This window comes from Tenebrio molitor, chromosome 1 (assembly GCF_963966145.1).
Source record: "Tenebrio molitor chromosome 1, icTenMoli1.1, whole genome shotgun sequence".
NCBI lineage: Eukaryota > Metazoa > Arthropoda > Insecta > Coleoptera > Tenebrionidae > Tenebrio > Tenebrio molitor.
The window spans coordinates 16,436,030-16,450,274 of NC_091046.1; the positions used below are offsets into that span (position 1 = coordinate 16,436,030).

General features: G+C 32.8%; 2 protein-coding genes across 11 annotated transcripts in view; both read left to right on the forward strand.

The window, feature by feature from the left end:
• The first annotated feature begins 249 nt into the window (after positions 1 to 249).
• On the forward strand, positions 250 to 8,243 carry PICK1 (protein interacting with PRKCA 1). Of its 10 annotated transcripts, XM_069036372.1 has the most exons (9): positions 1,608 to 2,223; positions 2,786 to 2,929; positions 5,844 to 6,029; positions 6,096 to 6,336; positions 6,393 to 6,635; positions 6,694 to 6,858; positions 6,908 to 7,101; positions 7,609 to 7,861; positions 7,915 to 8,243. In XM_069036372.1, coding segments are annotated over exons 3-9 (1,359 nt in total). In that variant the 5' UTR covers positions 1,608 to 2,223; positions 2,786 to 2,929; positions 5,844 to 6,027; the 3' UTR covers positions 8,176 to 8,243. The 10 variants fall into 10 exon arrangements, with proteins under 10 accessions (XP_068892472.1, XP_068892476.1, XP_068892475.1 ...); XM_069036375.1 differs by lacking the exons at positions 1,608 to 2,223; positions 2,786 to 2,929 and adding an exon at positions 290 to 399; XM_069036374.1 differs by lacking the exons at positions 1,608 to 2,223; positions 2,786 to 2,929 and adding an exon at positions 793 to 1,595.
• A 305-nt stretch (positions 8,244 to 8,548) lies between these two features.
• The window catches only part of Ppt1 (Palmitoyl-protein thioesterase 1), a 34,938-nt gene continuing 29,241 nt past the window's right edge, over positions 8,549 to 14,245 (forward strand). The window contains exon 1 of the mRNA XM_069036396.1: positions 8,549 to 8,709. The gene's annotated coding sequence lies outside the window, so the exon portion shown is untranslated. The remainder of the gene's footprint in view (positions 8,710 to 14,245) is intronic.

A 14,245-nucleotide genomic window follows, 5' to 3' on the forward strand; every position in this document is an offset into this window, starting at 1 on the left:
TAAATTTTTCATTATTTACTTAATGTTCCAACTTGTAACTAGTTAAAATCATAAATAGGTACTACACAAACTATGAGCTAGAATAAATATTCGATTTATCACACAACAGATGGAAAATTTAATCTACTTAGGGCCAGTTTATAGAAAGAGAATTAAATTTTAATGCGCATATCCGAAACTTTGATTGGTTCAATTTGATCACGTGTTCAGTTAACCTCGCATTTGATTACAATAATTAACTTAATTTCGCTTCTCTAAAGTGGCTCCTAATCATTTTAATATGTTTTCTACGATCGTGCAAAAAGTGAGTGTTGATTGCATTGTTTTTAGTGGAAAAAGTGCCTCTTAATTGCACTAGTGCATGCATCTGTCAACAGTCTGTCTGCGATCGTGCAAAAAGTGAGTGTTCATTGGATTTTTCACACACGACGCGCAGGACTGAACTGTTGTTTATCGTTGTTTTTTTCTCGTTTTTTTGTTCGATCGTAAAAAAAATGTACCTATGCAACACGTGCAAAAAGTGTTATTGCACTTGACGTGTTGTCCCACTCACTTGAGGCTCTTGGGACAATTTTCACGTTGCGTGCAATAATCATTCACTTTTTGCACTTGTTGCATAAATAAGTAAATAACTACGTATTAATAATCGAGATTTTTTTTTTTATAAAACTAAGATTGTTTCGATTTTTTTTAAAGAAATTTTCATTCCACTAAACGCATAGAAAGAACAAATATCTAAAGATAAAAATAAATAATTAAATGGTGATTCCAATTTCATCGTATTTTATTTTTCTGTTTATGCAATAGGTAAATTGAAAACATATATCATTTTAAAATAATAAGACAATAACTTCTCTTCTAAATGTAAATAGAACGAAATTTAGAAATTTGAATCTACCAACTTACCAACTTATCAACTAATCAAATTTGCTACCTGTACTCACGAATTTACTTAGAACAAATTACTAAACCTGGACGAAGTCATAAACGTTGTACAAGCCTATTAAAATTCAAATTCAAGATGACATCGCCATATAATATTTAAGGAAGGTATAGGTAGGTATAACAAAATAGAATGAGAGACTGCAAATGCTTCGAAAATTACTACGTGTACTATACTATGTACATATAAAATATTATGTAATTCAAATAAAAACATTTCCAGTGTTTATTACCAATATCGTGCAGCAACATCTCCAAAACAGAATTAATAAAGAAACTAAAACCATACCTATTTTGGTACTTCAAAATTCAAAAGAAATTACTTCTCTCTTATTATTTTATTCATTGGTTGAAACAAACGAAACTACTAACATACGTTAATATTGTAATATTGATTTTATTCATTGTCTCTGTGAATGTAATTTGAATTTCGCTCCACGTTTCGTGTCATGCCGACGTTCAGACTGATTCGGCGTCGTAACTGGCTGGCGTCACGACGCTGAATTATTTTTATTGTTCTGTGGCATATTATTTGAAACTTGTTTACACTAATTACAAAACAGTGCACATTCATAAGCGTTTGGTTCTTTGGATCTAATTCAGTCAATAATGCTGGATTTGGAATATGACTATTTTCTGGAAGAAGATAAAATGTGAGTTATCAGGTATTCCATTGATATTATTGATTATTATTGTTAATTGTCACTTTTTACGTGTATCAGTACAATATTATATTAAACGACAACAAATAATTTCAACTACGCATTTTATATTGCTTTGACAGCTGTCATTTTAATACATTTCTGATTTAACAAATAATACCTATAAAAACAGATACCTATATAATTATGTATGTTTTAATTTATTAATTTTTAATTTAATTAGGTATTATGCTTGCACTTTTCTACGCATTGGTTTCTGGAATGCTTTAATCATTATTATTGTTGATTATAATAGGTACTTATAATTACAAAATATTTATAAACATCTTACAATTAATTATATCCGATGTTAATTTACATCTATCAAAAAGTTACAAGCTTAAGTAACTTTTTAAAAATATCCAACTAACGTGGCATATCGACTATATGGTTGTAGCACTACTTAATCTAGTTGATAACGTTTCCGGTTTTGTTGTTATGTATCGTTTTCTTTAAATTGGACAGAATTGATAATTTCTTGAGTCAAGTTGAATGTAGGTAACTTCTAATTAAACATGATACACGTATTTACTCCTTATTTGCAAATACCTAAAATGAATCAACTGAATGAAGATAAAATGTAAGTAACCTTTAATTAATTTTGTACAGTTTGACATCTGCATTTACATAGTGAAAGTATTTATAACATTTGTGTTAAAATACTCGTACAATGAGGGACATGGAATCCTGGGCAGTCTGTTATTATCATTTCAAAAAGTGTCAATGTAAATGCACCTTTACCGTTATTATAATTGATATTTTCAAAAAATCTGTCAACTTGGTTATGAGTAGCTAAGGTATGGTTTAGAAATTTTGACAACTGAATGACACATCTGCCCATTTTTCCGTGTCCTCAATAGTACACTGTCTAGATAATATCAATATTTAAAATTATCATTATGAAGTGTATTCACATTAGATATTTTATTATACAAGATGTTACTTTTGAAGTTTTGCCAATAATGGTTATGTCTTAAAAAATATCTCTCCAAAAGAATTGATACATTTGAATTAGTAGGTGTTGCACCGTAGGGTGCAAATTATAATTTGAAGTTAACGATATTATATTATTCACTTATTATTATGTTATCATATTTTCGGGCCCACAATGTCTTGTACTTATAACTCCGTTTTGAAATAAGTAAACAAAGTAAAGAAACAAAAGGGATGGAGGAAACTTCACGTTGTGAAAAGTCTGATGAGAAAGAAAGCGATAAGAATCCTGATTTGGAAGTGTTATTATTTGATATGACTCCCAGGGAAAAAATTCAAAAAGAAAACACTCTGTAAGTATTTTAAATTTGGCAAAATATATTCAAAATGAACAATCAAAAGAACTGTGTAGCAAAATATTTTTCGTAAGTATATTTTTATACATATCTACATACAGGTGTCTCAAAAATGGCGCCCAATTTCCGAAGGGTCTTAAAGAATAGAGGTCTGGTAAGGTAAATCTCAATACAAAAGTTTGATCGGAACAATAGATTTTGTACAACGTGCTCTTAAATATGCTGACTTCAAAGAGATGTATTTCCTTTATTAACAAATTTTACAGGTGAATTATAAATTTCTTTACTGTTTTAATTTTTCCAAGACCTCTTTGAGTAGTGGAATAACACAGAAATCCTTCTTTTTAGAGTAATGACCTACCAAAATACGCTAAAATAACAGCTGCAACACTGACCTCAAAGGAGAATTGGTTTAGTTGATTGTGCATACCAACTGATATTGCCACATTTGTTTACTTTAAACTCTGTATAACCTGGAAACTAGCCAAAGGAAAAAAAATTGACAACGAAATTTATCTCTACTCTTCAAATATCTTAACCACTTAAGAGATTGGGCGCCATTTTTGAGACATGTTGTATAATCATTTGAATTTTCGATTATAAAATTTTGTTAAAATTAAAATGCTGTCGCAATCCTGCTTACCTACTATTGACTTTGTTATTTATAAAGTATTTATTAGTTACATAAAATATCTTTTTTTTTTGGAAACAAATGTAAAATTCAAATGTAAAATGTACATACAGCGTGTTCCAAAACTATCGCCAAAAAATGTTACACAGCAATTTCCGATATCAATATTAACGCAAAATCGTAATCAAACGTTTTTTTTTTTAAATGCGTCTGTATGGTTTTACAGAGGTTTAAATTACTATAAAAGTGGCAACATTGTACAGAAGATGTTCCGAATATGATAATAATAAGCAGCAGTAATCACAGCAACCATTTTATTATATTGTAGGTACAGTCATGTTCAGATAAATCTCGGACAATTTTATTTTTGGAGGGTAATGTGGGCTGAACATTGAACAATATTTCCATGGATTTTTTGCTGCCGGAACAATTAGCAGATTTCATTTATTTGCCAAAGGTGACATGTGATTATGCTTTTCAAAGCAATTTTACTGCAAAATGCCTAATGATAATAAAATTAAAATAAAAACCATTGAATTGTTAATTTTAGCCAAAATATATTTTTTAATAAAATAAAAATCACATTTAAAACCCAAAATAAAAGTTGTCCCAGATTTATATGAACAAGTGAAATTGAGAGTTACGTTACAATAGTTGTGCCAGATTTATTTGAACATGACTACAGTCATACTGTCATAGTAACAATCTATACATTGCACATTGTAAGGTAAATCCAAGATATCTCAAAAGAATCTCTTCTCTTTTGAGATATCTTGGGTAAATCGATGTTGCCAAATGTAAATTTAAAAAAAATAAGTAAAACCAGCGTTTAGAAAGCCTGGTAAAAGAAGGAAAAACATTTTTTTTAAAGGAACATGTCAGTTATGTTCAATGCCCATCTCAAAATAATATGAATACATACCGTGCGATCAACAATTATTTAGATCAAAGAAGACTTTGAAATTATGACCGTAGCTCGACAGATGTCCGGAATTCATGAAAATATTGTGGGTTGCATATACCTGTTTCAATTTAAATTTGGAAATTTTTGCAACAGCGCTGTATGTTTATTCTTCGTCATTGAAAACATCATTACGAAAGTAAGATGAATCTTTTATGTTCTGAAGTAAAAACCATTTTTGCGTTAAAATTTGATTAATAGTGACAGTTGTTTGACGTTTATTACCTACTGTCCCACCTGCACCCGGCGGCACGGCAATTTTGCCGGAGTACATACACTATTGCGGATAATACTATCAAGTAATAGTGCAGTGCTTATCAACATAATTACCGGCGTCTCGCCTCCACATTTTGACTTTTTTGTATTTTATGTTCTGTGTCAATGTTAAGGAATTTCCTCACGATGTGACATGAGTATAATAATATACCTTTTTGAATTTCAACCACCAATGTGTTCTCTAAGTCCAAAATTTTTAAATTTTTAAAAAGAGATTGCGGTACTATTCCTGTTGCTGAAATTAAAAAAAATAAAAAATATATACCTATATTAGTCAAAATGTGGAGGCGAGACGCCGGTAATTATGTTGATAAGCACTGCACTATTACTTGATAGTATTATCCGTAATAGTGTATGTACTCCGGCAAAATTGCCGTGCCGCCGGGTGGAGGTGGGATACGAAAAAGATACGAAAAATCTGACACTGTCACTGTCATAAACGCCCCTTATCTAAGTAATTGTTGATCGCACCGTAGAGTGTTTAGATACATGATCTCTTTGTTCCAGCCTTGCAATTTTTAATCTTTTGGCGGTAGTTTTGAAACACCCTGTATAACTATTTGTTGTCGTAGAACAACAAAAATATTTTTTCCTTCAAAAGGAGCATTCAGAATATTGTTTGATTAACCTCATAAAATAAATACAATAAAATCAATATATCTAATTAAATTAAACACATATTTTTATGTGGTAAAAAAACACAATCATACGTATATCGATAATTTTTATGCATTGAATATTTTTTGTTGTTGTATTTCTTATGTGTAAATATTGGTAGATATTGGTTTTTTATAAACAAATAATTTTTAATGATGTGAATTTTGCTTTGTTACTGTTCTATATTTTGCAATGCAGTTCTTTTATTAGTATTACATTAATAATGCAACCTTGACGTAAAACCTACTTAAAAAGTTATGTAATTATTTATTTTTAAGTGCAAGACGTAGACTTAATGCACTATAAAGCCTTTACTTTTATTAATATTGGTTATGAAAATTAAGAAACTGCTTTTTACAAAACATGCTAATTTTTGCTTTTTTCAGGAACACCATGTGTCGCACGCTAGAAAAAGTACACCTCACACCGGTAGATGTAGATTAGAATGTCACAATAGTCATGACACACTTGTAGAGTTCAGAAAAAAACTACCCAAAACAATAATAATGTACTTTTAAGAAAATAATAATAAAACATTTATGTTACAAGATTTAATTTAGGATACTTGCAATGTTAGTGTTATTTAATTTTAAAAATTTATTCATAATAAATAATAATTTAATATGTGAACATTTCAGGGGGATGACTGTTACTTCTGGGAGTGTAACAATAAAAAAGGATGTCAATAATTTAATTGGCATTAGCATCGGCGGAGGAGCACCTTTATGTCCATGTTTGTATATAGTTCAAATTTTTGATAATACTGCCGCTAGTCGCGATGGAACACTGCAGTCTGGAGACGAACTAGTTTCAGTCAATGGTCAGTCAGTTAAAGGTAAAACTAAAGTAGAAGTTGCGAAAATGATTCAGGCGGCAAAGGTAATGTTCTATGATGTACAAACTGAACGTTTAATCTTAATATGCAAATGTTTTAGGATGAAGTAGTTATAAATTACAATAAACTGCATGCTGATCCTCGTCAAGGCAAAAGTTTGGATATTGTTTTGAAAAAAATGAAACATCGTCTTGTGGAAAACATGAGTTCTTCGACTGCAGATGCTTTAGGTCTCTCGAGGGCAATATTGTGTAACGACACTTTAGTAAAAAAATTACAAGAGCTACAACACACTGAACTCATGTATAGAGGTTTAGTAGATCACTGTAAACGAGTTCTACAGGTTATACAATTTATACTTTTTTTCTCATAATATTCATTCAACTTTAAATTTTACTTAGGCCCATGTCGAGCTCCAGCAAGCAATTAAGGCAATGGGTGACGTTTTTGCTGGTTTGGCTGTGAGAGAACCTCAGCCTAGAGCAAGCGAGGCTTTTAGACTTTTTGGAGAACAACACAGAAGTATGGAAAAATTTGGCCAAGATATGGTTAAAAAAATAAAACCAGTACGTTAAAGTACATTGGGATGTTTGAAGGGTACTATTTTTTTTACAGGTCTTGGCTGATATGGGCACGTATTTGTATAAAGCTATACCAGACACTAGATTGACTGTAAAAAAATATGCTGACGCAAAATTTGAGTATTTGGCCTATTGTTTAAAGGTTAAAGAAATGGATGATGAAGAATGCAGTTATGCTGCATTACAAGAACCTTTGTACAGAGTAGAAACTGGAAACTACGAATACAGGTAAGTGGTTGTCTCTCATATAACGTCCTATAGCAATTTTAAAATAAATCTGTCTAAAGTCTTTAAAGCACAAATGTCTTCTTTCTATCACATCTAACTAGATTTTTGCTAAATCATTTGCGCTAGAGAAGCAAATACTCGTACATATCTCAAGTTATTTACATATTTTATTTGATTATATTTTGAATTATAATAGGCAGCGTTAAATAATAATTTAAAAAGTGATACTTAAAGGAGATTTTAAGAATTTTACCAAATTGTAGTTTATAAATATGTATTTACGTTATTATAGAACATGCAACATGTTAAAATACGTAAATGTCGTCAACTTCGATAACTGTACGTATTGATTTTTTATTGCATTTTGCAGAGTTGAAATTAAGTTTTCTGACCTCACTCTTCTTAAAAACCGCAAAAATTATAGAAATTCAATGTATTGATCAAATTAGCATTAGTTTTATATGTCTTTTATCAAAACAGGAAATTAGAACATCATTTTTATTGCAGATTGATACTACGTTGTCGTCAGTTAGCGAGAACAAGATTTGCAAAACTTAGATCTGATGTTCTGGTAAAAATGGAACTTCTAGACAACAAACACGTGCAATCTTTAGGAGGTCATTTAACAAAACTTATCAAGGGTCTTTCAGAAGTGCACACTAATGCGTTAGAATTATTTTCTGGTCCTGCTCTGTTTCCTGTAGAAGTAGATCTTTCTAACAGCGCTTTTCAATACAAATCAACAACTCCTGTTGTGCAGGTAACTTAAATCGAATATGTCGTGAGTTTTTTTTTTACGAAAAAGTATGTTAGCAGGAAGTGGATGAAGAAGATCAAGAAATAGAAAATGGCGAAGAAGTCCATGAACTTGAAGAAAATTTATTAAGCGAGTTAGTTGACTCAACGTTCGACAATATTTCTGAAAATGATCCTCTCATTGCTGGCTTGGATCGAAATCAACCTGAACCAAATTATGACGAAATGGACAATTTAACTTTACTAGCTTCACTGAACATCCACGAAACTCCAAAGAACAACGTAAATGGTCCACTTCTTCCGGATCTAAATGAATAGGAAATTTTACACAATTCAAGTGAATACTAATATGATTTCATAAAAAACAATAAATCTTACTAGAGTGACTTGCGAGTTTCAATTGAAATATATTTTTTCAAGGTCATTACAATTATCATGTTAAATCGATCCAATCAGTGCACTTGCACTGAAAAATACATGACGTATTTTAATCTCATTAACAAACAAATAAATATTATGGAGAATTACACACTTGATCCATTTTATTTTCAAACTGTCGAAATACTGATGTTTCCGTAATCTACTTTCAATAAAGCTGTTTAACCTTACGTGTAGACTAAAGTAAATAATTGTTTATGATAATATATAACAGCGATCTTTTATGGTATGCTTAAATTGGCTTAAAATTTTAAATGATTCAGATTCTTTAGAGCTCTCATTGATGTTGGTGTTCGTACAGTAATGCTGGTAGGCGGGTATGAGATCTGCTCTGAGAGTGTTGTATTTTGTTATTTTGCAAATATTATGGATATTTAGATCTTTATACGAAATTATAATGCCTGAAAAAAAAACGTAAGTATTTATTTCATTTTATTTCCGTTTCATTGCAAACTAGCTATTACTGTATTTTATTGTTAGTTTTTTTAAAATTTAATCATGATTTGTTTTTATGAATCATATCATGCACCTAGAGTTAAAAATTAAATCAAATTCGTGAACCATTTACATTATAATTGTAAATGATTAAAGATCTTTACTCTTAGTGATAAAAAATAAGATGCAAACTATTTTTGCTAAAAAGGTAAGATAATAAAATTGAGTCTATGTCAGTAAGACGTACCTACCTAATAACGTGGAATTAGCCAAGTAAAGTACCTTATGACATGTGAATAATATACGCGTGTGTCTTTTCATATTTTATTATAAACACATATGTTGGTAAATGGTGATAATCTGTACATATAAGGAAATTGTGTACATGAATGACGTCATTTTAAAGCTACGAAAGTAACCACGTACAGATAAAAACTCGCCAAAGCAAACGTTGTCGATAAAAATAAACGGTTGCTTTGTTATAAGTGTTATAAATGTTACTTAAATTTACTATTGAGATTACTTTTTTGGTGGACAATTAGACATATTTGTATAAATAATTATCCATGTAAATGTTGTTACACAGTCTAGGACTGGTTTACAAATCTATGAGGGGCGTGATGACCAACTCAATAGACCGGGACCAATTGCTTAACGTAACTTTCGAATCACGAGATAGAATATAGCCTTTTTTTCCGCCCTGGTTCGAAATCGAACCCGTGACCCTCGCGTCCCTGCGCCGAAACGGATTCCCTTAGGCTATATTCTGCCTTTTATTATTATTAATGTATAAGTAAGCAACGGGTGTTTCTTTAAATTTGGCGTCGAAGTAGGCGTTGAACTGTCGGTTGTGAACGCACTATACGGATCATGTTTAAATCTTACGCTTTTACACGAGTGGTGCGATCTCAATCGACTCTCCAACGCTTACTTCGACGCCAAATTAAAAAAAAAACACCCTTTATAAAACATTAATTCATTCACTAAAATTGTGAATTTGAACCATGTTTTCCGTATCGCAAAACCTACTTTTTAACAAAAGAACATGATAATTGTTTTGCCGTAGCTAGTAACTACAATTTTTTGCAGTTTAATTGAAAAAAATTACGAGGATAAGATGCGCTGTAAGTACCTACCTACGCAAATACGGTCTAAAAGTTTCCGCTCTAATTATAATAGGTATACCTATTGAATCGAATATTTAAAACACTTTTTGCCCCATCATTTGTTTTTATTTTATCAGTATGACGTCTAAAACGGGCATTTTTTTCTCACCGTGAAATAAAGTGGTCCAGAACGGCTATGAAAAACAAAGGATTTAAAAACGTATGGCTTATCTTGAGTCATCATTAAGTAATGAATAAAGTATGTACAGCTTGCCCATTATAGCTTGAGCTGTGAGGGATGCCCAAAGTTGAATGAAGAGGTCCGATAAGAGGTCCTGGAAGCAGCAAGGAAATGCGACAAAACTAGTATTAGACCACTGCACATCCAGCTCTCAGCTCAAGCTACAATGGAGAAGCTGTACTCGTATGTGGTTCAACAATTTCAGCTCGATCAAAAATGATTTTAGTTTGAAAACGATTCCTATGTAAATTACTACGCCATTACAAACATTTGTCTGCGCCTCTCTCCCGTAGACACGATCCGCTAGCATTGTAATTCCCAACATACAAAGTTGGTTATGTGAATCTTATTCTGTGATAAAGTACTTATCTGTAATTATGTAAAGCTGCGCCACATGTTTTCGATGACTTTCCTTTTCACTATATTTTTTTAAACATGCGGTATATGCATTAGTAATGATATTCTTTACTCACGGCTATGAGTAATGCCTCATCACTCCACAGGTTGCGACCAATCACAAAATTCCATTTTTAAGTTATCGCACTGACTACACTGATCGCAAAAAAAACAGAGCACCCAGAAGGGGTGATCATACGAACTTGAAATTTTGGTAACAATTTGAGATTGGCTAAGACAATGAATGACATCAATTTCAAAAAATTTGTATTTAGGAAAAAAGTTAACAAAATAATAATGCGTGGTATCTCCTCTCAAACAAATGCATTCATTTAAACGCCAGGGCATACTTAAAATTAAATGATCAATTTTTGCTTGCGGTATTTCATCCCAAGCTCTTTAAATTTGACAGACTTCCTTGAATGAAGACTAGAAGTGACCGGCTTGCTTCCAAACTGTATTGCACCCCAAACCATAACACCAGGTGTTAAACCAGAATGGCGTCGAAGTGGGAATTGCAAATTTAGCCTTTGTCCTTTAGGTCTTCTGATATGCAACCGTCCATCAGATTGCCATAGGCAAAACTGACATTCATCACTAAAGATTATTTGGTGGCATTCATCGATCCAATGCTCCCTCAGCGTACACCACTCGAGCCTGGCAACTCGATCTGGGGTTAAAAGAAGCCGAACAAATGGTGGAATTCTGCGATAAATTGTTCGCATAGACATATTTCTTTCCAAAACAGGCTTTCAAGTAGCCTCCACTGATCGAGTTGACTCAAACGGGTTAACTGAAGCCAGTCGCCGAAGACGCCGTTCTTTACGTTCATTCGTAATTCGTGGCCGACTACTACCTTTTTTACGCCTTTCTGAGCTTTCGTTGGACCAAGCCCTTCATGCTGGAATGATTGTAGAGAGTCACTTCGATTCAATCTCAATTCCCACAATTCGACTCTTTTCAAAAGGTGTTAATTAATTGTAATGCTGATTACGACGAACGCGGGGTATGACAACGATACAAATAAAGGAAATCAACGTCTAAACTGTCACTAATCATTAACTTTGCTACACAAAAGAATGTAACGGGCCTTCAAATAAATTTATATTTAGAGCAACCTATGGAAATTCAATTGTTTGCAACGTTTTTCCAGCGTAGAAAATGACACAAGAAACGTCTGACATTTTAACGAAATAAAATTAGGTTAGAAAATATTTTTAATTTTTGTAGTGCATTCTCCCTATTCCCCCTCCACGGAATATGACAATATGAAATTGGGAAAAAGCTTACTATGTAACCTGTGTAACTCCGGAGAATAATTGGTTACCTACAAAAATTACTTTACACTCTTAACAGAATTAGAATGTCGCATACGCCTACTCTAAATATATATTTATTTGAAGGCCCGATACTATGCCAGCCAAAACATTTTGGCCGTCATTGTCTGTCAATTCAAAAAAAAATTGTAATCCGAATAAACTACCTCAGTTTAAAAAAATGTCTTCTCTACCTTGGTGTATAATTACTATTATTCATGTCGGATTTTTGGAATATCTGAGCTTCAAACAGTTTAAATTGATTGTCAAAATGACAAGAATCGAAAGTGGGGTTACGATTCCTTAAGGTTTATTTACACTTTACTTGAATGTCAAGAAAGTGACGGCCAAAATTTTTTGGCCGCCATAGTACTTCTTAAAAGATTAAATACCAGACAAAAAATATCCAAGAAGTTCATTGTTCATGATAAAATGTTAATCATTTATTCCTTCATACAGATTGTTTAATAAATAAACAAAAATCTCTTAAATGTTAACTTCTATGTCCATTAGTAATAATATTTTTAAATATTTCTCTTCCTAAATTTCATCCTTCAAGAACTGGAGGAGTCGAAAGATAACCAATGAAGCATCACTCTCTAAATTATGTGTAATTGCTGTATCAAATTAGCATTAAAAATAATTAAATTGATAGTTCCGTCAGTGTCAAAGCAGTGGCGTCTATTACATAATTTTTTTAAATGTTCACGTTTCAAGAGTATGCAGACATGCATCTAATATACGGTGAAGCGCATCAAAATGATTTGGCAGCTGCCAGAAGGTATGCTGAGTTATCATCCCAATAGACGTCAGCCTCACAGTAGTGTTTTTGTAAACGTTGATCCAAGACTGAGAGAAAACCGGCAATTTGGTCCAAACGTGTGGGACAGAGGACGATTTGCGAATGATGGTGCTGTGGAACGGGATGAACAAATTCTAGAATTGGTAAATGACAATCCAGCAATAAGCATCAGAACGATAACTCAGACGTTGGGAACTTCAACATGTACAGTGTGGAGAGCTTTACGAAGAGACCGTTTGCATCCATATCACTACACAAGAGTTCAAGCTTTACCACCTGAAGATTATAAATGTAGAATAATTTTTTGTGAATGGGAGGCTCAAAATGAAAACTTTTTTGACAACATTTTCTTTACAAACGAAACAACCTTTTCCAGGAATGGTGTGTTAAGGAACTTGCACTACTGGTGCCATCAGAATCAGAATCTCTTTAGGGCAGTGCACAGGCCCGGACTGGCCATAGGGCAGATCGGGCAAATGCCCGATGGGCCGGATGCCCGGTGGGCCGGCCGTCGGTCTGACTCGATCGATCGGCCATTGATTTTTTTTGCTATTTAAAAAAAACTATTTAAAAAAAAATAAGGAAGAAAGGAATTTCCGTGGATATTTCCAAGCCAGGTGATCGACTCAAATTACGGAAAGCAGAAAAATTCCTGCCAGTCGAACGTGCAGATTTGTTATCATGTAAACAATATGATACGAATTCTTTAGCGGTGCGAATATTTCCGCGTTGGTGGCGGCGTGAGGTATCCTTTAGTCTTTTTAGTTTTGAGCCGCCTCGCCGGTACGTTCTAGAAGCTTTCTTCGTTTTTTGTTTTGCTATAGTGTAGACACAAAAAAAATAGTGTTATATTATAAACTTTAAAAAGACATCGTTCCGTGTGCGCGCAACAACTAAGTGAGTGAGTACTGAGTAAGTATTAATTGAGTACCTTATCCTACATTTATCTACTAGTATGTTTGTCAAAGCATTATTTTCTTTTGAATAAATTAATATAGTTCACAACACACACCATGAATACATAAATACATTTTTGTTTAAGGGACTTGTATCTAGTGACTAGTGAGTTGAATAATGAACAACAAAAAAAAGCGCAAAGGGGGGGCAGAGAAAATCAGATTAAAGAAACAAAAACTTTTGGAAGCCAGTGGTCAAAAATGTGTCAAGTTGACAAGTGTTTTCAAGTGTTCGTCGTCTTCGTCTACATCTACATCTGATGCAGTGGCGGAGGTGGTAACTGAAGTAATTAATATTAACAGTTTGTCTCAAGATCAAGAACTGTCATGTACTGGGCAACAGTTACATGATCATATTGAAATTGAACAAGAGAATGTGAACACACACCATGCGCATACCCCTGCCCTTGATTCTCCTCATCCTTCTGCAAGCGAGCAACAAACTGAACAAGATGACAGCCATTTAGATTTAGATGTTTCGTTTGATTATTTTAAGTATCCTAAAAAAGGACAACTCGATTTTTTTTTAAATATCATCCAAAGCAAGACATTAGTGATCCTGTGTTACAAAGGGCCATATATCGCAAAGATGGGTCCAAACGCAAGTGGTTGACCTATAGTGAGGAACAAGGTGCTCTATTTTGTTCAGTTTGCTTAGCATTTTCTACAACTCCTGATAGCAGCTCAGGTCCGTTTTT